General features: G+C 47.2%; 1 protein-coding gene across 6 annotated transcripts; it reads left to right on the top strand.

Moving 5' to 3' along the window:
- Nucleotides 1–2,338: 2,338 nt before the first annotated feature.
- On the top strand, nucleotides 2,339–19,207 carry Znf623 (zinc finger protein 623). Of its 6 annotated transcripts, none has more exons than XM_029564227.1 (4): nucleotides 2,345–2,564; nucleotides 7,139–7,193; nucleotides 7,398–8,918; nucleotides 18,861–19,207. In XM_029564227.1, the coding sequence occupies exons 3-4, from the start codon at nucleotides 7,469–7,471 to the stop codon at nucleotides 19,004–19,006; spliced, it is 1,596 nt and encodes a 531-aa protein (XP_029420087.1). In that variant the 5' UTR covers nucleotides 2,345–2,564; nucleotides 7,139–7,193; nucleotides 7,398–7,468; the 3' UTR covers nucleotides 19,007–19,207. The 6 variants fall into 6 exon arrangements, with proteins under 6 accessions (XP_008832732.1, XP_029420087.1, XP_008832733.1 ...); XM_029564228.1 differs by having other exon boundaries at nucleotides 2,380–2,435; XM_008834510.3 differs by lacking the exon at nucleotides 7,139–7,193 and having other exon boundaries at nucleotides 2,339–2,435.
- The last annotated feature ends 4,558 nt before the right edge of the window (nucleotides 19,208–23,765 follow it).

Raw genomic sequence — 23,765 nt, 5'->3', positions numbered from 1 at the left:
ATGCCCTGGGATCAGCTGACTGAGGAAGAAGAGACTAGGACCTGGTCTACTAAGCAGGATCCACTTAGAAGTAGACAGCTGAAATAGCTTCTTTTTGAGAAAACCCTGAAGGACAGTGTCCTCGTTACTTTCTATTGCTGTGATAAAAACACTGACCAGCCAGGTGTGGTGCTGCACGCCTTTAGTCCCAGCACTTGGGAGGCAGAGGCAGAAGCAGGCAGATCTGAGTTCAAGGCCAGCCTGGAGAGATGGCTCAGCAGTTAGAGCACTGGTTGCTCTTGTAGATGACCACTGACAGCAGTTAGAGCACTGGCTGCTCTTGTAGGGTTCTGTTTCCAGCACGCACATGGCAGTTAACTGTCCATAACTCCAGTTCCAGGGGAATCCGATGCCCTCTTCTGACCTCTGTGGCACTGCACGACATGGGTGTACGCACATACATGCAGGCAATATACTCATACACATTAAAAAAAAATTAAAGAAACACTAGACTCCCCGCTAATGCCTGCCAATATAGCCACCCCCAGCCGGCCCAAACTTGGCTAAGTTACCTGCACACCTAAACTAGAGCTTTGGAGTAGTAAACTAGTAACAGCCAAACTTGCCTGCAACATCATGTATCTGATAAGCTTTAAAATAAATGGGATAAGCTGGGCATGATGACACCCACCTTTAATCCTAGCACTTGGGAGGCAGAGGCAGGCAGATCTCTGTGAGTTCAAGGCCAACCTTGTCTATATAGTGAGTTCTAGGTCAGCTAGGGTTACAGGGAGACCCTGTCTCAAAAAGATCCCCCCCCAAATAAAAAGAATATAAAGCATAAAGATGAACCCACCCAGAGTTTTTGTTGAGAAACGGGGAAAGATTAAGACCTAGGATACATGTATGATTGAACCCTCTTGATTGTTCAGAAAAGAGCAAGAGTGATGTGTTCAGGGTTTATAATCTGTCCTCTGTGCTAAAAAACCTGCCATTCTAGGCTAACAACCTACTCTACATGGTTGTAAAATAGCCTGCCCTGACTTCACTACCCTGAGTTTCCAGTGCTCTTATTATGAAGTGAGCATCACTGTAACATGAACCAGGCATAGTGGTTCAAATCTGGAATCCCAACACGGGGGAGGAGACTGGTGACCACTCTGAGTCTGAGGCCAGCTTGGGCTGCAATCTTTTTCAAAATACAGAAACGGACCCTAAGGTTGAGCAGGTAAGAGTGCTTGCTCTGCAAGACTGACTACCAGAAGTCCAGCCCAAAGAAACGTGGAAGAGAATGAACTCCACGAAGTTGTCCTCTGACTTACACATGCACACATACATACACACAATAAAAGGGAAAAAAAAAAACCAACCAAAAACCAAGGGGGCAGGAGAGCTGGTTCAGGGGTTAAGAGCACTGGCTACTCTTGCAGAGGACCTGATCCCAGCACCTACATGATGGCTAACAATGGTCTGTAACTCCAGCTCTAAGGGATCTGATGTCTTCATTTTTTAATTTTAAAAAATTTTATTTTTATGTGTGTGCGTGTGTGTATTGCCTGCATGTAGGTAAGTGCACCCCTGTCATGCAATGCCCACAGAGATCAGAAGAGGCTGTCGGATCCCCTGGGACTGGAGTTACGGACAGTTGTTAGCTGCTATGTGGGTGCTGGGATTCAAACCCTGGTCTTCTGCAAGAAGTCAGTGTTCTTAACCGCTGAGGCATCTCTCCAGCCCCCCATTTTTTAATTATTTTTTTTATGTGTACGAGTGTACTGCCTGCATGTATGTAAGCGCGTCCCTGTGGTGCAGTGCCCATGGAGGTCAGAAGAGGGTGTTGGACCCCTGGAACTCGAGTTATGGACAGGTGTTAGCCACCATGTGGGTGCTGGGAATTGAACCTGGGTCCTCTGGAAGGGCAGTCACTGCTCTTAACTGCTGAGCCATCTCTCCAGCCCTCTGATGCCTTCTTCTGGCCTCTGCAGGCACTGCAGGCACATGGTACGCATACATATATGCAGATAATACACTCATATACATAAAATGGGAAATTAAAAAAAAGAAAAAGTCGCAAACAAAAATCACCACTACCCAAACCAACAAACGCCCTCAAATAAAGGCTCCCGGGCGAGCCAGAGTTTCTGGCTCATGGAGCGTCTGGCCACAGCGTAATTCCCGCTACTGCGATCCCGACTTCACTCTCCAAATCCACGGGTGCGACCCCGTCCTGCCAGGGCGCCACCTGTGCGCGCCGCAGTCTCTGGAAGGCTGCGGAGGTCTGGACCGGAAGTTCTCACCATCGAGAGGGGGCGCCCCCCCACCAGTTCCTAGAGCGGCTCCGGAAGTCCCCCAGGCGGGGCCTCGGTGGCTTCCGGCCTGGGCGTGCCGTGCTGGTGCGGGCTTTGTCGGCGGCCGGGGCTCTGAGTGGCCCGGGGCGTGCTGTCGATGCTGGGCGCCGGGTGAGTGGGGCGTCGCGGCTCGGCCGGCGGGTAGTCCGTCGGCCTCCCGGGACCTGTGCTTCGCCCTGGCGGGCGCCCGAGCTCCTCGCCCCGGCCCAAGCCGGTCCTGTGCCCGCCCAGCTTCGAGCGGTAAATACTTGGCCCCGGCGCCCGAGGTCGGCTCGGCCCGTAGGGATTTCACACACAGCCCCGGCTCCTGCAGCCCAGACTTCCGGCGGCCGTTGGCAGGCTTGTGAGCCGCATGGCTGCCCGGGTGATTGGGGTGCAGGTCGGGTTCGCTGCCGTGTGGCTCGGACCTCGCTCCCCTGCGGCTCCTGGCCTGGCTTGCTCGGGCCTGTGGTCCTTGCAGCGGAGGCACCTCGGCGCTTCTGGGGTTAGGGACCGAAGTGTCACGGGCAGAATCGGCTCCATGTGGCCCGAAGGAGGATTCCCGGCTGGGGTCAGGTAGTCGGCTAGGCTGTCCTAGCTTTTTCATGAGGCTGCTTCTCACCCCTAAAAGTGTGCAAGTCAGCGTCTGTGTGATGATGGCAGGAACATTTAATTCCCTTTGCACTCTGGTGTCCCTGGGGCCTGATTAGTACCCAGAGGTTTTCCAAGGAGGAGGGTTCTAAACACAGTTTGCCGGTGATGCCCGTTTTTCAGCCGCTCTGGTTACTTCTGAAGTCGGGTCCCAATGAACGAGAGAAAGAGACGTCTTATACTCCTGAAGAATATGAGAAATTCTCATTTTTATTGAGTCTTAAGGCGGGGCCTCACTTCCTACCCACAGAGAGGCGACACCTGTCCTGGTCGTGGATATACATTCCTTTTCATGAGAGGAACAGAGACACTTCACGGGGCTGTACATGAGGCCACTCCTGGACCTTTGCAGTGGATTCCTTGTTTTCCTGGAATAATTGGGGGATCGATAGGGAGGGGCAGACTCATGTGGCTGGAGGTGGGAGAAAGGCCGGGGAAGTCGCAGTTCTAGAGTAGGATGGTGTCCTTGGAGCCGTTCAGAGGGCCCTGGTTGTGCTCTGGGGTAGTGGACATGGCTTGTTAGGAAAAGAGGCTTGTTTGTGTTTGGAGAGAGCCCTGTGTGCAGATTTTGGGGGTAGAACTGAGTGAATGAAATGGCCTGAGGGGCAGGAGGAAGTGAGATCCTGAGGGTGGCCAGCGGCTCCTCTCCAGACCTTAAGTAAGATACCTCTGTTGAACTCATGGATGATTGTGAGAACAGGAAACAAGCATACTTGTATATACAGTACTTGACTTCCACAGCTGCAGGCACATACACAGGCCTCTGAAGAGGCAGACACTTAGGCTCCCTTGCCTGGATACTCCCAAGGCTGAAGCTCTGTGAACTTTCCTGCTCCTTTTCTTCAGGACATGAGTAACAGATGGTGACTGGCCACCAGCAGGTGTAGACCAGAATGCTTTTCTGCCAGTGTGGATATAAAAGCTGAGCTAACACTCTGAGAGGGCCCCTCCCACACCATCTGGATGTCCCAGTGCCACTGTCACTACTGCTGCTGAATAGCCCAGGCTTTTACTTAGGCCATGTGTGTGTTTGTACTACTAAGATTCCATTTGTTGTAACAGGAAAGGGTCATGTGGGGCCAGGATCCTGGCATCATCGATTTACTTTGTTAGTTTACTGAGTTCATTCAAGTTTCTTTAGATGAAAAAGTACCCACATGATTTTACTTTGGAGGAAGGAGGGCTAGGGAAATGGCTCAGTGGGTAAAGTACTTGCCACCAAGTGTGACAACTTGAGTTAAAATCCCCATAACCCACATGGTGATGAGGTGTGTCCTCTGACCTCCACACACACCATGGCACATGCCACTGTATAGTATACACAGAGAAGTAGATTTTTTATGGCCATACACCCAGAATATGCCTGATTTGGCCAGATCTCAGGAATTCAGCAGGGTCTAGCTTGGTTAGTATTTGACTGGGAGAAAGAAATAGATAAATGTAAAAAAATCAGAAGTAAAAGGATGGGACTCCTGGTGGGCCCAATGGATGGATCCACGCTGAAGGACATTGGTGGACACAAATCATACTCTATAGGCCATGTTTTTATATTTATATAATATATATGTAGTATATAACATATATATATATATATATTCATTAAATGGGGTGTGGTGAGTGGAGTGGAGGCTCAGAGAGGGGAGCAGATCTAAATGCCATCAACTGTAGTATGAAAATCGCAAAAATTCAATAAAAATGCAAAAAAAGAAGCAGAAGTTGCTAAGTAGAAACTTAAAATTGCTAGGTTTTGAGATAAATCTTCAAGTACGTTTTATTTTGGAAACTTTCTTTAAAGTAGAAAATTATAAAAGCTACCAAGAGGCATATATGGTTTGTAAACAGATGTGCTTGTTTCCAGGTAGCATAGTTAGTTAAATAAAACCAGGGAGCTAGAGACATGGTTCAGCGGTTAAGAACACTGGCTGCTCTTGGAGAGGACCCAGGTTAAGTTCCCAGCACCCACATGGTATCTTTAACTCTAGTTCCAGAAGACCTGAAGTCCTCTTCTGACCTCTGTGGGCATTGCATGCATGGGTGCACTTACATACATGCATCTAAAACATTCCTACACTAAAATAAAATCAGAACTGGGTATGGAGGTGCCTTTAATTACAGTACTTGGGAGGCAGAAGCTAATGTCATGGCTACATAGCAAATTCTGGGCCAGTCAGGTCTACATAGATCCCGTCTAAAAAACTGGGTGGTACCTCAGTGGTAGAGCCTTTGTCTAGCATTGTGTAATAACCCTGGGCTCTATTCCTGGTGCCACATGAAATAGTAAAGTCAGAAAGTATCAGTGACTTCTTTTGTTGGGGGGTTATTTTTCAGACAGGGTCTCCCTGTAGCCCCAGCTGGCCTGGAACTCGCTATGTAGACCAGGCTGGCCTCAAACTCCCAGAGATCTGCCTGCCTCCGCCTCTTGAGTGCTGGAGCTAAAGGCCTGCACCACCACACCAGGCTTCAGTGACTTCTAAAACAGGAAGCCATGTGCCTATTTTCAATACCCTTTTTTTAAGAGAAACAGACTCAACTTAAAACTTACATAATACTAATTCTAGTCCTTGTCTAAGCAAAATACATGTAAAAGCAACATTGTATTTGGAAAAGATAGTCTCTCATACCAGGAAATGGACACTGGTAGTGACAGACCTGAATTTGAACCTTAGCTCTGCTCCTGACCACATTACTGGCCTTGACTGATTTGCTCTCTCTTCTAGCCTGTTTTCTCTTCGTTAATAGTGTGGACAATATCTACTCTGTGGGGAATGTGTGCGATGATGCAGGTGCTTGCTCAGCATTTCGGTTGGCTGGGATGCACTGAACTTCCTCATGCCAAGTGCCAGTTAGACTCTAGTGCCCACTGGTTGGCAGCACTGCCTTGCTTTAGCCTCTTCTCATGGGTCCTGTCTGCTTAAAATGTACATGAGGGAGCAGAGTAGGCCATGGGCCTCTGGAAACAGTAGGCTCTTGGGCAGGGTGATATGCCAGGTTGGGTTTAAATACCTAATCGTGATCTGAATTCTGCCCTTCTGCCTGCTTGGGGAAGGGGCCTGGTAGTAGGAGATAGGGAGCATCTCTTCAATAGGACAGCAGGGAAGGGAGTATGGAGCTAGCTCAGAGGACTGTCACCCTTGTGTTGAGGAGTAATGGAGGGTGGTACTGAGGCAGCAGCTGGGTGCATTTAAAGGCCTGGAGGTCTGTTGGTGGATCGGATGTGGGCTGTGAATAGAAGGAGTCTAGGGTTGCACAGCTGTTGCCCGAACAAGAAGAAGACAGTGCAGGTCTCACTATGTAGAGGGGCAGGTTGGGTAAGAGAAGTCAAAAGTGACACCTCAGGTGTGAAAAGCTGAGAATAGCCAAGTGAAGGCTTGGTCAGGTTGGCTCGTCAAGTGAGGAAGTTGGGGATGAGCTCAGCTGCAAGTGGAAAAACATGCTTTCCACAGTAGATAGCATCTCTGCTAAGACAGGTGCTAGAGTGAGTGGAGATGGAGGAGGTCTTGCCTGGATCATAACAGGGCTCCAGACTGGTACAAACAGATGTGTCAGGGAAGTGGACATCCTTACCTCATTGCCTTTACTAAGGGACAGAAAGAAGTATTGGACTTTTCTTGTCTTATTTAGACAGGGTCTCCCTGTAGCCCCAGCTGCCCTGGAACTTACTATGTAGACCAGGCTGGCCTTGAATTCACAGAGTTCCTCCTGCCTCCGCCTCCCAAGTGCTGGGATTAAGGCGTGCCCTCCTGGAGGGCAGAACCAAAGATGGACAGGGCTAAGTGTATGAAGTGTTGAGGACTGTGCCAGTTAGGCCTATGGCAGGAAGCAGGGACCACTGGAGCCATCCCAAGGACCAGGGGTTCCATTCAGGGAACTAGATGGTAAAGCCACCGAAAGGGGAGGACTCGAAGTCTGGAGACCCTAACCGGGCTCTTGGCTTCAAGGTCAGTCATGGTAGGTTGGAGATGCTACAGCTGCTGTTGACACTGTGGCTCTGTGTGGCACATACAGCCTAAAGTGACTGCAGTACTGTGGACCATGGGATCCATGTTGGGTGGGGACAGGAGGAAGAATATAAAAGAATAAGGGGTGGTGAGGTTGGTACATTAAAGCACTGTTCTTTGGAATTGTATGTCTTGAGTTTTAGGTAGAGTCCCAGCTGTATCCATATCCCTCTGCCTCCCACACAGGTCACAGAGGTTAGAGGACTGCTACAAATCACAGGCCTGTCGGTCCTGGAATTGGGTGAGTCAGAAGTAGAACCACAAAGGAGCTTTCTCCTGTGGATGGCTGGTTAGAGCAAGATGAGAGCTGATAACAGCACAGGGTTAGAAGTGTGGGCAGAGGAAATGCTTCCTCTCTTCCTTGATGGGAGTTGAGTCTTCTACTACAGGAGGTTCAGCAGCTTCTTGTTAACAGGGAAAAGACCATTTTCTTGTGTCATTTCAGATTCTGCTGTAGGAGCTGGTGACAAGAAGGTGACTGAAGCCTGAATTCTTCAAGATGAAAATCCATATAAGATGATGTCAGACAGACTCACAGTGATGGAGCCTTCTGCCCCTGAATCTGGGGAATTTCATGAGGACAGATTAGTGCAGCTATTGGAGAACCCAGAACAGCAGAGCCTGGAGAGCCTCCCCTCTCAGGAGGGGGGCTTCAAGCAGGTGACAGTGACCCACTGGAAAATTCAAACAGGAGAAGCAGCCCAGGTGTGTAGTAAGTCAGGAAGAAACCCTATTTTGAACTCAAACCTTCTTATACTTCAGAGAGAGCTTATAGAAGGGGAGTCGCATCCTTGTGGTATTGGTGGCAAAAGCTTCCCATTTAATTCAGACCTAGTTACACATCAAATTTCTCACACTGGGGAGAAGCCTTACAAATGTGATCATTGTGGGAAAGGCTTCAGTCAAACCTCACTCCTCACTGAGCATCAGAGAATCCACACTGGGGACAGACTTTATGTGTGCAGTGTGTGTGGGAAGGATTTCATTCACTATGCAAATCTAATTGAGCATCAGCATGTTCATACAGGAGAAAAGCCGTTCAAGTGTGTACAGTGTGGGAAAGCATTTTGTCATAGCTCAGACCTGCTTCGGCATCAGAGGGTTCATACCAGAGAGAGGCCTTTTGAATGCAAAGAATGTGGGAAAGGCTTCAGTCAGAGCTCCTTACTCATCCGCCATCAAAGAATTCACACAGGAGAAAGACCCTATGAGTGTAATGAGTGTGGGAAATCCTTCATTCGGAGCTCAAGCCTTATTCGGCATTACCAGATCCACACGGAAGTAAAACAGTATGAATGCAGAGACTGTGGGAAAGCCTTCCGACACCGCTCAGACCTCATTGAGCACCAGAGAATTCACACTGGAGAGAGACCCTTTGAGTGCCATGAGTGTGGGAAGGCCTTTATTCGGAGTTCAAAGCTCATTCAGCATCAGAGAATTCATACTGGAGAACGGCCCTATGTGTGTAATGAATGTGGGAAGCGTTTTAGCCAGACATCCAACTTTACTCAACATCAAAGAATCCATACTGGGGAGAAACTCTATGAGTGTAATGAATGTGGGAAAGCCTTCTTTCTGAGTTCATACCTGATACGACACCAGAAAATCCACACTGGTGAACGGGTCTATGAATGTAAAGAATGTGGGAAGGCTTTTCTGCAGAAAGCCCACCTCACTGAGCATCAGAAGATCCACACCGGAGATAGACCCTTTGAATGCAAAGACTGTGGAAAAGCCTTCATCCAAAGCTCCAAGCTGCTTCTGCACCAGATTGTCCACACTGGAGAGAAGCCATATGTGTGTAGTTACTGTGGCAAAGGCTTTATACAGAGGTCAAACTTCCTCCAGCACCAGAAGATGCACACTGAAGAGAAGCACCATGAGTACAGTCAGCAAGATCTTACTCCACCCCCAGACCTTGTCCACCAGGAAAGTCTTTCCCCGAGTGAGACCTCCATGCGTTTAGGTGAGAGGTCTGCAGATATGGGGTGTCATGCAGATAACTTATGAAACAGACACTCTCTGAGTCAGTAAGTGGTGCTTGGAAAATGGATGGATGTAGCATATATATGGCCTCTGAGATACAGATGTGTTGGTTTCCTGAGTCACAGATGGGCTGCTTTTGGTGTGGGTTACTGTCTACCATCAGAACAGGAAAGCTGAGGGACTGGACAGCTGCCCTAGAGCTGGACCACTAAGGGAGAGCTTAGAAAGTTTTCTAGGTTTTATGCACAGAACATATCCTTGAGTTAAATCCTTTCAGAGCAGAGCTTTGTGTATTATTACTTGAGAAATGGTTACCTATCTGAAAGGTTGGAGAATGGGGCTTTCTCATGCAAAACCACAAGTTGGTTCTCTGTTGCCTAGGGTTAAACCTCAGGCCCTGGGCCTGTAGAAGGCCTTTGCTTCCTCTGCTGTTTGGCTTCTGGTAATGCAGGTGATGTGTACTGCTGCCCACATCTACAGCCTGCTCCCTCTCTTGTTCTTGTTTGAGGGTCTCCCAATAGCTCTTGCTAGATGAGCCTTCTCCCAAGCATCATGCCCAGGATACTCTTCTCCAGTACCAAGCCGAGTCTGCATCTTTGTGCTTCTGCTGTTCAGTGCTTACCTTTGCTACTCTGCTTCCTTGTAAATACTGGAATTATGAATGCTCTCGTTGTTCTCCGTTCCTTGAGGACAGTGATCATGTCTCATTGATTCCTGTGTCACCAGTGTCTAGCACATGACAATAAAAATACCCCCAAGCCTGTCCAATTGGCTTGGGTTTTTTAAATTTTTTTGAGGCAAGATTTCAGTATGTGACCTGGGCTGGCCCGGAACTTGCACCCTGCCTCAGCCGCCTGAGTATTGGGATTAGAGATGTGTATTATGACGCCTTCCCTTGTTATCTCCTGCTGCCTTTCCATATTGCTGTTGTTCAATCTAGAGGCGTTCTTTTGTGTTTGGCATCAGTATGATCTGTTCTACTGGGAGGTACCATCTCCCCAAAGCTCTCCTAACACCTGTTCTTGCTAAGAATTGCTGACAGAGTCCTGTCTGCAGTTGGTGCCCACAAAGTGCGGTCTGAACCTCATGCAGAGCTGTCCACTGTATTCAGGGGGAGGAGCAGCATCTTAACCTTCCGCAGGCACTCGACAGTGCGACTCCAGTGCACTACATCACTTTTTTCTGTTTTAACTCCAAGCCTGATTCAAGTCTTGCCACTTTCTTACTCTCTGACTTACATCAGTTACTTGAAAATGTATTGAGATCTGTGAGAGTCTAGATATTGGGGAGACAAGGGAAGGCAGCATCCATTGAGATCTGTGAGAGTCTAGATATTGGGGAGACAAGGGAAGGCAGCATCCATTGAGATCTGTGAGAGTCTAGATATTGGGGAGACAAGGGAAGGCAGCATCCATTGAGATCTGTGAGAGTCTAGATATTGGGGAGACAAGAGAAGGGAGCATCCATTGTCTGTGGAGTGACGTGGAAGGCAGATGGATCACAACGCAGCAACTGAAGTGGGTGCCGAACCCTATAGGAGCCCTAGGCAGGAGGTAACTAGTGGCACCGTAGATCTAGGAAGGCTTCACAGAAGAGGTGACATTTTAACTGATCCAGAGAGATCAGTAGACCTTCATCACCTGGAGAGAAGAAATCTGAGAGTATGTCTCCACAGACACAAGCAGAGCTCAGGTTGCTCGTCTGGTCAGGTTTAGTACATGGTGTATTACAACCAGCAAGATTGTCTTTGCCTCTGAATTTCTTTGATCAGAGCATTAACCACAACAACCAATTTTCAGTGATAGAAAAAATAACATTTGTCCTAGAGGGGCATATCTTGAGTTTTTAACAGATTCCAGCAAACCCAGAAGCTTCAAGTGGGCAGATAAAAAGGACACTTCTGGAAAACTTGCCATCACAAGATGTAGCTAGCAGAGGAGCAGGTTTTACCAGGCCATCTCAATCAGTGATACAACAGCTGCTTCAGGCGTCCAGCTTGGAAAATATCTCTGTAGCCATACCACGATCAAGAAAAATAATACTTCTTTCACCTAGAGAGAGCTCCCTCCTGCCTTTCCCCCATCCAAGTCCTGCCCTATAACTGCTTTCTGTGGTGTAGATTCATGTTCGTTGTCCTGACCTGTATACCTGTGAACTTGTGAGGTAGGTGCCTTGTGTCTGACTTTGGTCACCTTGGCATGTTCTTAGACTCAGCCAAGTTGCTTTGTGCTTTTGTAGTTCTCTTTGCCAAGTCGTATCCCATTGTATGGTAAATCATCATGTATTCACTCATCCACCTGCTGATGGAAATTGGGTTTCCAGTTCGGGGTCTTAATAAAATTACTGTGATCATTTGTGTAAAATTATTAATTTGCACGTGTGTTTATTTCAGGTAAACATAACTTTTATTGCTGGGTTATCTTGGTCTCAGATGGCTGTAAAATACTCTCAGTGGGATGGCTTATGAACAACAGAATGGTATTTTGCATAGTATTTAGAGGCTGTGAGAAGATGAAGCAGACAGATGTGTCTGGTGAGGCTTCAGGGATGGGTCCCTTCTCCCTGTAACCTGCCATAGCAGATGGGAACTAGGGGGCTTTCTCTAGTCTCTTCTGAGGGCAGAAATCCCATTCATGAAGGCTCTACTCCTGATCTAATCACCTTCCCAAAGTCCCACCTCTTAATGTCATCACCCTGGGGATTAGGATTCCAACATGAATTTTGGGGGAGAGGAAACAAATGTTCAGTCTGTTGCAGTAGGTCCAGTTCTGACTATAATTGTCACACAGGTCTCTGATGCTGTAGGTCCAGTTCTGACTGTGATTGCCACACAGGTCTCTGTTGCAGTAGGTCCAGTTCTGACTGTGATTGCCACACAGGTCTCTGATGCTGTAGGTCCAGTTCTGACTGTGATTGCCACACAGGTCTCTGATGCTGTAGGTCCAGTTCTGACTGTGATTGCCACACAGGTCTCTGATGCTGTACTGTTCTGCATTCATGCCAGTGTAAAAGTGTTCATGTCACCTCCTGTCTTTGCTAACAATATTGTCAGCCCATTCTTCATTCTGAGTGATTGTTTTGGTCTTTTTGAGACAGGGTCTCCCTGTAGCTCCATCTGGCCTGGAATTCACTATGCAGACGAAGCTGGCCTCCATCTCACAGCAGCGATCCTCCTGACTTTTCTCCCAAGTGCTAGGAGTAAAGGAATATACCACCATGCCTAACTGATGTTTGGTGTTTTTGAGTCAGGGTTTTGCTTTGTAGCCCAGACTGGACTTGAGCTTGTGATGCTCCTGTCTCAGCCAAGATTATAGGTGTCACCATACCCAGTTTGTATTAGGTTTTTTAAAAAAGCTACTTTTCAAAACTGAGCATAGTAGCTCCCACCTGTAATCCGAATGGCTCTTAGGAGGTGAGGCCTGGTTAGAGGAAGTAGATCACTGGAGTGTATTACGTTCCCAGCCACCCCACCCCCATCTCTTTTGTCTCAGCCATTTGGCTGCCACAGGGTGAGCAGCCTCCTGTACTACCTGATCCTACTGTCACAGTCCCATAGCAATGGAGCAAACTGACCATAGACTAAAGCCTTTAAAACAGTTAAAAAAATTCTCCCATGTCAACTCCAGGTATTTTGTCACAGCAACGAAAATTCAACACATTTCAAAGTTCCTTTTCATCTCTCTTTTTAAGCTTAGCTCTGTAAAGAGACCTGAAGTGGAGTTGTAATAAAATAGCATTTTATTCCTCACATGAGAGTTGCCGGGCAAGTGACCACTGTCCTCCCATTCCTGGTCTCAAGGTGCTGCAGTTGTTGCTGTTCTAACCCATGGGCGGCAGACCTGTGTGACTAATAGCAGCCTTGTCTTTTGTTTTTAAGACCCTAACTCGAAGGGGGCACGTGACATTCACATCCCTTAGCCTGAACTCAATCACCTGGCCACAGAAGCTCAAAACAAGGCAGAGGACTGGGGGCTACTGTGGGCTACAGCTTGCCAGTGAAGCAGAAGGCGCTGGTGGAAGACGAGACCAAGGGGAGCAGGCAGAGTCACTGGAGGAAATACTGCATGCCACAGAAAATGTTCATTCTAATCGAACTAAGCATTCTCTAAGACAGCATCTCACTATGTAGTGTAGTCGGCCTTGAACTCACTATCTTGCTGTAGCCTACAAAGTACTGGGATTACACCACCTCATCCTATACTTTTATTTGCTAAATCTGCCAATCGCGAAGTTCCATTTTATACAATTGATTGCAGAAGGCAGTCCAAGAAGTCTGTGAGGCACATTCCAGACAGCAGAATGTTCCCAGATGCTGAGATGCACAACTTAGAGGGTATGTTGGAGTTACAGAGGTCCTGTGGGCAGTTAGAGGCCTTGAGAGGCACCAGGCGGCTCTGAGCAGAAGAGTGACAATCAGACACTAGGTGGGTCTGAGCAGAAGAGTGATGATCCTTTGTTGATGAGCTGTAGGGTGCTGGGACCAGGTAGCAGAAATACCAAGTGGCCACACACCCCAAGCACTCCCCAGCCAGTGACAGATGTGAGTAGGAAGGGGTCCTGGTATAGGGAAGGGGAGCCACTTCTCTCCTAGTGCCTGGCAGTTCCTGGTTGACAGAAGGGACATTTCTTCTGCAGGCACCTCTCTGAACGGGCAAAGTAAGTGGCCCTTTGCTCCGGAGGTTAGTTGTGGTGGCACTTCACGTGGGCCTGGTGAGCATCTCTGAAAACTCCTGCACTGCTCCCACAGCTAGCTTCCTGCCTCAGCCAACAGGCAGACACTCCCTGTGGCTATGTGCTCACTCAGGTATGCTCCCAGTTCAGGTTGGTGGCCTGTGACCTGGGGCAGGAGTCAGTGCTTGTAAGCAGTCACTGATCTCCAGTGAGCAGGTTCTGCCTCCTCCCCTCCAAAAGCTTTGTGAGTTATGTCAGAATCAAGCAGACGTGCTTGTGTCTCTACAATGTCAGAATTTACTAAATAACAACAGGCTCAAAATATGTCAGCTTTTAAATTTATTATTTTTATTTTATGTGTATTGAGTGTGTTCCCTGCATGTATGTAAGTGTACCCATCTCATGCAATGCCTGTGGAGGTCAAAAGGGCATCAGATCCCCCTGGAACTGGAGTTACAGACAGTTGTCAGCTGCCATGTGGATGCTGGGAATTGAACCCAGGTCCTCTGCAAGAGCAGCCAGTGCTCTTAACCCCTGAGCCATCTCTCCAGCCCCAGTATGTCAATTTTGCTGGCTGCAATTTGTCAAATTATTCTGATCTTGCTTCATGGCTGTTGATAGTCACAAATTCATTTACATATGTCACAGAATAGCTAAGAAAGGGTTAAAGATGATGCAGAGTTCATAGAAGCCTCTAACCTGGAGGCAGAGATTCTGGAGACCAGATAAGCCTTACCTGCTAAGCAGGCACAGAGGTTTTCAGGCCCACAGATGTCAGATGTGAGTCCAGGTGGCAGGCTGTTTTGACAGTTTGAAGTGGGTTGTGTATCACAATAGGAGAAACTGCTCATGCTATAGTCCAAGGACAGAGGCAGGGGTCTTTTGTTGTGGAAGCTGCCTGTGCAAGGCTTCTGACAAGCTGGTGACTGTTCAGCATGCCCGCTGTATTGTCTTGTCTTGGTGAATTCCTTCCTTTCGTTGTCTTGGGAAGGAGTCCATCTGCTGTGCCTGAGAAGCTCGTGTGTCCAGGGTTCACATTTGATTTTAGTATTTGTAGCTGTCATTATCAGCACAAGTAAGTCATATATCACTTTTGTCTCCTGGGGTGCTGGCAGATGGTGGTTGTTTACTTGTCCTAGTTTGCTTTCTACTGCTGTGATAAAACTGTGACCAAAAACAAGTTGGGGGGGTAAGGGTGGTATTGCCTCTTCCATTTCCAAGAGACAGTCCATCTCTGAGAGAAGTCAGGCAGGAACTGATGCATAGACCACAGAGGAATGCTGCTTACTGACTTGATCTTCTGGCCTGTGTTCAGCCTGCTTTTTTATACGACCCAGGACCACCTACCCAAGGTTGTGGGCTGAACCCTCCCACATCACTCAACAATGGAGAAAATGCCTCACAGACAAGCCCACAGACCAATCTGATAGAGAAAATTCCCCAATTGAGGGTCCCTCTTCCTGGGTGTGTCATGTTGACAAGCAAAGCCATCCCTTCCCAACCTTGACACACAAATCACTTCAAACCATAACCTTTCCTTTCTTTGCCCCCAAGATCTCACCTTAATATCACAATAGAAAGCACAGTACAACTTTAAAAAGTTACACAATCTTCAAAAAATTCTGTCACTTAAAATAATCTCTATCTCTTTAAAATAATCCAATGTCTCTTAACTGTGGGGTAGTATAAAGTAAGAAAATATAGTTCATGCTTTCTTTTTCTTTCTTTTTTAAATCTTTTTGAGTCAGGGTCTCTCCCTGTTGCCCCAGCTGGTCTGGAACTCACTATGTAGACAGAGATCCGCCTGCTTCTGCCTCCCAAGTGCTGGGACAAAAGGCATGCACTACCATGCCTGGAGGTTCATACTTTCTTATTTCAAAAGGGAATAACTGGGCATGCTTAGCAAAACCAAAGTTCAACAGCATCGCTCAGAGTTCAACATCTGGGATTCACTCAAATCTTCTGGGATTCAAAAGGGTTGGGCAGCTGCACTTCTCTGACTCTGCCATCTAAAGCACACACAGCTTGTCTCCTAGGCCCAGGCCAGCTCCCCTTCACACCAGATACACCCTTGATAGTCCTGCTGTGGTCCTGGCATCTCCAATATGTTGGAGTCTTCACTGCAATGGAGGCTGTACCTTTACCAATGGCCTCCTGGCCTCTCTACAGGGACTCCAACCCTACCAAATGCTGCCAAGCTTCAGTTGCTTTCTATGACCCCTCTATGCCTTCAAAACGAGTATCATGTTGAAAACTCTTACACTACCAAGCTCAGCTACCATCTTGAGACACAGCCTTGGGCACCAGGGACCACAGCTTCTGTGTAGTACCCCTGAGAAAATACTTCCCAGAAGACTTTACCTCAACGATGCTGGTCTCTTCTTAATCACAGCTGATTTTTTTGTTCAGCCCCAGCTAACCAGCATTGATTAGCTCAGTAAAGCAAAGGTTTCACTTCAGTGATGCTGGTCCCTTCTTAATCACAGCTAATTCTTCAGGCCCAGCTGACCAGACACCACACATTCTCAACTCAAAATATCACAAGAATAGGACTCTGGAGGCAGAGGCAGGCAGATCTTTGTGAGATTGAGGCCAGCCTGGTCTATATATCAAGTTCCAGGCCATCTAAGGCTACAGGAGACCCTGTTGATGGAGTCTCCACTTCTACCTGAAACGTTATAAGCGAGGCTTCCTCCATCTGCACGTCTCTTGGAATTCTCATCTTCCAACGTCCCATAGAACAGCTCACTAAGCTCTGCATACTCAATGGGTTTTCAGCCCAAAGTTCCAAATGCTTTGTACAGTCCTCCCCAAAACATGGTCAGGCCTGTCACAGCAACGCCCCACTCCTGGTAGTAGTTTCTATTCTAGCTTGCTTTCTATTGCTGTGACAGAACACTGACGAAAAACAACTTGGGGAGGAAAAGGATTTACTGCATCTTTCACTCCTCCATGACAGTTACCTGTATAAACAAGGTATCCAGTCACTCTTTCTTGGCACTTATATTCAAAATGTAGTAACTTGGATCAAGGCTGTTGCTTTGAAAATAGAGTCATTCAAGGCTGGGCCCAGCCTGAGAGCTGATTTTCCATACAATACAGAATAACCCTGATCGGGCCTATTGTCAGTCCACCCCTGGTTCTGGAGTGTGGGAGCCCAGTGGTTTTGTAGCAAGAGAAATCACACATTTTCTTTTTCCATAATAGGTTAGAGGTGATGGCACCAGTCTTAAATTGAATACAAATATAGTTAACAATGAAAGCAATATATCTTTTAGATGAGATCAAATTGTGCCAGTCAGAGAATACCAGCCAGCCTTGACCCAGGTCAGCATGTTCCAATAGACCACAAACCTGTACATTGTGTGTGTGTGTGTGTGTGTGTGTGTGTGTGTGTGTGTGTGTGTGTTGAGGGATTTGCCAACTGTTTGGAGGGAAGTGCATTTTGGGTGTATGTTTGCCAGTGCAGTCAAGTTTGGGTTTCTTGTGACCGCATGCTTTCAGTTGAATCCTTTACATTCATCAGTTGTTTCTGGAACTCAGATAGTGTTTTGAGTTCTCATGGTTTGCTTTGATCACAGTGTCCATGTGTGTGTGTTGATACACAGGATTTCTTGGATTCTGCCATACCATGACTCAGACTCCCTTCATAGTAACCTGGATAATATTTGTCAACTTTATATTCTTAGTTTACAACTATCTGACCATTCATATATAGACATAATTACAATATTTGTAGGGTAATAGCTGTGGTTGAAATAATATCCTAAAATGTACTATAATAAACTGATGAAGACTGCACCACATCCTTGGTTAAACAGATCTTGAGATCATCCATCCATCCATCTATCCATCCATATCTATCTAAACATATATAAGATCTTTAATTACATGTCCCATGTTCTATCTGATGTAATCTGTCCATTTGTTTGACGAGACATTACATCCCAGTAAGTTTCCATTATGCAAAAGATCCAGTTAATGAGCTTCCTAAAGTGATGTACATCTATGCTGCTGGCAGGTATGTCTGCACCTGTGCAGGTAGTGATCATGGTGGGCATTGGTGCAGGCTCACTAATTTTGGATGGGCAATAACACTGTCTTAGTAGCCAGGCATGGTGGTTCAGGCCTTTAATCCCAGCACTTGGGAGACAGAGGCAGGTAGATCTCTGTGAGTTCCAGGTCAGTCTGGTCTACATAGCAAATTACAGACTAGCTGGGGCTACAGAGAGACCGGGTCTCAAACAATCAAATCAAGCAAACAAGAAACCCAAAAACTGTCTTGGTGGACAAAATAGGTTGTTGGATGTGATAGTTATGGTGTCTAGGATGATCAGAACCTGAACAGTGGTGATTATGCGTGTGCAAGAGGCTGAGCTTAGAGGTTGGTGCTTGGACGTAGGTGAGAATTGCAGTTGCAGTAAGCTCTTGTGTGTTGTTAGCCTTTTTAGTCCTGTGCAGGGTTTGTCACTGCCATTGCTGTGCTGCTCCAGGCCACTACAAACGTCAGCAAGGCCCATGTCATCGTTCAGGTATGTCCCTAAGTGCTGGGGCCGACTGTGTGCAGCTGCAGTGCCCCTTTGTGTTCTCTCGTCTCTTGGAGCCAGGGTTCGCCATAGGAAGATATTTCCACCCTTAGTTCCGGCATGCGCCTCTTGATATACCATGCTGAGTTTTCCTGTGTCCCTTCTTTCTCTATTTCCAACAAGAACATTTAAGTAGGGGCATGGGATTCTCTTCTTTTTTAAAAATTATTTATTTATTTATTTACTTGGTCTTTTTGAGACAGGGTCCTCTTGCAGCCCCAGCTGGCCTGGAACTCACTTAACTTACTCTCAGCCTCTATGGCCAAGGGCGAGAGCAGAACTACTGTATGAGTATAACCATACTTAGAATGCCTATGGGCTCCCAAACCATGGACTTTTAACCAGCTTTATAGTACCAGGCATGAATTCTGTCCTATGGAGCAGGCCTCAAATACAAGCAGTTGGTCACCCCCATAACCTTCATGCCACTATTGCAGTAGTGGGTATGTCTTGCCCAGTAGAGTGGTGTCCTAGCTAGCATTAACTGTCAAATTTCACACAACCTAGAAGCACATGAAAAAAAGTCTCAGTTGAGTGATTGTCTCTACCAGCTTGGTCTGTGAGTGTTGTGTAGCAATTTCCTCCAAGATAAAACCTTCCACTCTGGGAAATACTTGTTAAGACATAGGATGTTCCAAGGGGTGATGAAAGCTTCCATCCTGCAGGAAAGCTCATGAAGCTGAGGACGGAATTCCTCAAAGGCCCCAGGAAGTCCCTGAACCTTACCAAGTTCCCTGGGCTCCTTCCTCCCCAGCATATACAAGCAGTGAGGACTGGTGAAGGATACTTCCAGACAAGCCCAGCTCCCTGAAGAGACAGACCAACTGAGCCACCTGGAAAAGACTTTCCAACCTGCCTGTCAGCTGCCTATAGACTGTGCAGTGCACTCCAGTGTTTCCTACGTCACCCGTGCTGGGGTGGGCTTTTGGTGATGCAGCTGTCTTTGAGTCATTTATGCTTCTGTAAGTAACCCCTCACCTGTATTGCTGAAAGTGACCCTAATAAAAGTGATGTCCTGAAGAGTGCGTGTGCTGCAGTCTCTGTTGCTTCCTTCCGTAGGGTTAGCGTCTCTCTAGGCGGCTGTGGTGGAGGAAGATGTTCCTTAAGGAGAATCCTGTCACTTTAGAGATCCCTGCAGTTATAAAAATGGCACAACCTTGGCACTACATCAGATTGGGCTGCCACAGACTGTGGATGCAAATGAAAGGTATATCTTTCCTGATGGTTCTGGAATCCCGAAGTCTGAGGTCACAAAGCCTCAGATCTGGTTTCTCTGGAAGCCTCTCTTCTTGGTTTCCAGGTGGCCTCCTGCTCCTCAGCCTCACATGGTGTTCCAATCTGTGTACCAAATTTCCTCTTTGCATAAAGATTGTCTTTAGGGGGGGCAGTGCTGGGCATGAACCCAAATCCTCAGAAGAGGGCTTCGGATTCCTCTGGAACTGGAGTTAAGGATGGTTCATAGCCGCCATGTGGGTGCTGGGAATTGAACCCACATCCTCTGCAAGAGCAGTCAGTTCTCTTAACCAATGAGCCATCTCTCCAGCCCTGAACCCAGATCCTTTTTAATGCTAGACAGGTACTCTAGTGCTGAGCTATGATGTCCACGGGTCCTGTATAAGAATTATGGCACATTGGAACAGGGCTCGGCCTGACTGGTTGCATTTTAACTTTTTCACCTTGTTAACAAAATAAACAGCTCTAACCTCAAAGGAATAAAAAAGGTGGCTTATTCCAGAGCCAGATATGAGTGACGACGGCTCAGGGACACAGATTTAGGTTACCCCAGATATGAGTGACTACGGCCCAGGGACACAGATTTAGGTTACCCCAGATATGAGTGACTACGGCCCAGGGACACAGATTTAGGTTACCCCAGATATGAGTGACCACAGCCCAGGGACACAGATTTAGGTTACCCCAGATATGAGTGACCACGGCCCAGGGACACAGATTTAGGTTACCCCAGATATGAGTGACCACGGCCCAGGAACATAGATTTAGGTTTCCCCAAATACCATATTCCAACGAGGTAGCAATTTCATGAAGTGCTTATAGTAACAGAAACAAAGAAAGTCATAAATCAACATACCTTTCAAATACATTGGGGGGCACATTTAGTAGGTGGGTTGTAGCAGAGCAGGGGAAATTCTACTCTAGGTCTCAGGTGCCATCTGATGACATTCTTAGTGTTTTGGTTGGTGGAGCTGGTGATCTGCTAGTTAATACTTTCCAAAGGTTTTTATTTGTTAGTCATGGGATGTTAAGTCAGAAACAGAGGTGGGCAAGGAGTGGCTATTCAGGGGCTAAAGATAGTTTGAGATAAATGGTAGTTAGGCTCTGGACCTGCAACATTCCAAATTCTTCACAATCTCTGGAGCTCTAATCAGTTGATCAGCCTTGCAGAAGGTTCAGTTCGAAGACACAGTTTTTCTGGGAACTGCTGTTCACAACCTCTTTAAGGGTCTGTATTAGTCACTGTTCTGTTGCTGTGGTAGAAACACTGACCCAAGCAATTTATAGAAGGAAGAGTTTACTTAAGCTTATGGTTCCAGGGGAATCACAGTCCGTCATGGCAGGGAGGCCTGGTGGCTGGAGGTGGCTGGAGCAGGAGCCGCAGAAGCTAAGCTCTCACATCATCACGCAGGCACAGGAAGCAAGAGAGCGACTGGAGATCTGGCAAGGCTTAAGAACTCTCTAAGTCCATCCCAGTGACATGCTTCCTCCAGGATAGCCACACCTTCTAAAACCTCCCCAAACAGTGCCATCATCTGGGGACAGAATGTCCAGACCCTTGGAGCCTATGGGGGGCGGTACAGTTCCCCAAAGTCTGAATTTATTCGGTTTTATTTAATGTACACGTTATTATGTATTTCCTCTGAAAACAGGAGAGTAGGGTATTCTAAGAGTGAGAAGAACAATGGTATGTTCAGGTGTGTAAGGACTGCTTAGCTATCTGTGCACACCTCTTGCCCTCTAGTGAACCTAAACTTCATGTCAGGACCCCAAAGATGGTGTTGGAGACTGAACCTCTTTGCTCTCTTCACAGTGTAGACACACTGAATAAGCCTTTTCCTGTTTTTCACCATTACTTGTCTGTTTAATTTGCCTGTTGAGGGATGGTTATCTTAATTACATTAATTGATGTGAGAAAAGCCATCTTACTTGTGGGCAGGTCCATTTCATGACCTGAGTCCTGGACTGGACGCAAAGATGCAGGCATTCATCCCTCCCTGCTTCCCGACTGTGGATGTGACATGACCAGCTGCCTCGGGCTCCTGCTGCCTTGACTTCCCCACCATGATGGACTGGTCCTTGAACTTTGAGCTAAAACAAACACTTTCTCCCTTAAGTTGCATTTTTTCCAGAGTATTTTATGATGGAAACAGGGTCTCCCTGTAGCCCCAGCTGGCCTAGAACTCAGTATGTGGACCAGGCTGGCCTTGAACTCACAGAGATCACCTACCTCTGCCCCCCGAGTGCTGGGACTAAAGGCGTGCGCCACCATGCCCGCTGTGCCCCTGTGCCTGCTGACACCTGATTTTACCTTGGTGCTGGTATCGAACTCAGGCTCTTGTGCTTACATGGCACACACTTTACCAACTGACCTCACTCCCAGCCCCTAATAATTTGTTTTTATGTTTTTATGATTTTTCTTATCATTTATTTTAGTTTTTTTTTTTCTTTTTGGTCTTTTTGAGACAGGGTCTCCCTGTAGCCCCAGCTGTCCTGGAACTCACTATGTAGACCAGGCTGGCCTCGAACTCACAGAGATCCGTCTGCCTTTGCCTCCTGAAGGCTGGGACTAAAGGTGTGCACCACCACACACACAAGGGCGTCATTATTTATTTATTTTTGAGATAAGGTCTCACAATGTAGCCCTGGCTGGCCTGGAACTCTGTGTAGACCAGGCTGGCCTGGAACTTACAGAGAGCTGCCTGCCTCTGCCTCCTGAGTGTTGAGATGAAAGGTAAGTGCCACCATGCACGGCCTGAAAGCTAATTTCTATACAGTATGGAGTACTGTAGAGCAGGGCAGGCCCTGATCCACTGTGGGCAAAGAACTTACAGTCTATGGAGGTGATGAAGAGAACCCTCTATCTAAAAACAAGAAAAAAAAGCAAAAACAAAAACAATCCTCAGCAAGCCCAGCTTAGTTGATTTCTGCTGGACGTTGTGAACATCAGTGTCACACTCTTTTGCTAGGTGCCCTTCTGCTTCTATGTACGGCTTACACTCATTCAAAACCTAAAGCAAAGTTTCGGTGGACCACGCTCTAAACTACATAAATCAAAAAAATTTTTTTGACTGTCTAGTGCTTTCTATAAGGTTTATCTGAAACTTATCAATCCCCAATGTGTACATAGGTAATATTTATTACATTATCAATAAGTGTAATTTGGAATCCATGTTTGTTTAGTAAGATGCTGCTGCACAGCACTTTCTTCTGAGTCAACTGCCATCGTCATGACTTCAGCTGTGCCTACTTGCAAAAAATCATCACAATTTGGGCTTGCTGACTATGTTCATTCACAAAAGGAGAGATAAGCAGGGTCATTAGACCCTCACCTGAATATCCAGCCACTCTTCCCAGCCAGTTGTATGCAATTCTGCCCTAATCATGTGGCCTCCTGGTTTTAGGGAGGGCTAAAGTATATAACCTGGGGAAGACTAGGGAGAGGGGGCTTGACCCATGAGGCTATGGGGAAGTCAATATCCATGCTGGGTACAGACTTCCAGTGCCACTCTTTCAGGCAACCCATGCACCTGTCGGTAACCCCTTACCCATGCTCTGTGAGGAAACTCAATAAACTCATTGGTTCCCCACTTTAGTAATCAAACATTGGTTTGACACTAGAACCTTAGAAAGGGGCTAAACAAAGCCAGGTGTGGTGGCACACGCCTTTAGTCCTGGCACATGGGAGGGAGAGGCAGGCAGACAGATCTCTGTGAGATCAAGACAACCTCCTGGTCTCCATAGCAAGTTCCAGGCCAGAGAAAGGGGCTAAACAAAGCCAGGTGTGGTGGCACATGCCTTTAGTCCCGGCACATGGGAGGGAGAGGCAGGCAGACAGATCTCTGTGAGATCAAGACAACCTCCTGGTCTCCATAGCAAGTTCCAGGCCAGACAAGCTGTGGCTACAGGAAAACCATGTCTCAAACAGACCAAAAAACAGAAGGTGAAAGAAGATGGTGAAGGAGTGTGGAAGCCGGGTGTGGTGGCACACGCCTGTAGTCCCAGCACTCGGGAGGCAGAGGCAGGCGGAGCTCTGTGACTTCGAGGCCAGCATGGGCTACCTACTGAGTTCTAGGACAGCTGGGGCTGCAGGGAGACCCTGTCTCAAAAAGACAGAAAAACAAAAAAACCCCAAAGAGTATGGACATGGAGATATAAAGATGGCTGCATGTTTCCAGAATAGGAATAGAAATGAGAAAGTCTATGCAAGTGACTTAGAGGTAATGTATAGATAATATTTTTAAGGTCAGAGTTCAGTCCACTGGCTTAAGGAACAAAATATATGTCTAGTGAAGGTTTATTTAAGATTGTTTTAGCTGGGCGTGGTGGCACACGCC

This window comes from Nannospalax galili, unplaced genomic scaffold (assembly GCF_000622305.1).
Source record: "Nannospalax galili isolate Female #2095 unplaced genomic scaffold, S.galili_v1.0 scaffold717, whole genome shotgun sequence".
In the NCBI taxonomy this organism is placed as follows: Eukaryota; Metazoa; Chordata; class Mammalia; order Rodentia; family Spalacidae; genus Nannospalax; species Nannospalax galili.
Note: the sequence above shows the minus strand (reverse complement) of the source record. Positions and strands in the feature narration are given on the sequence as shown.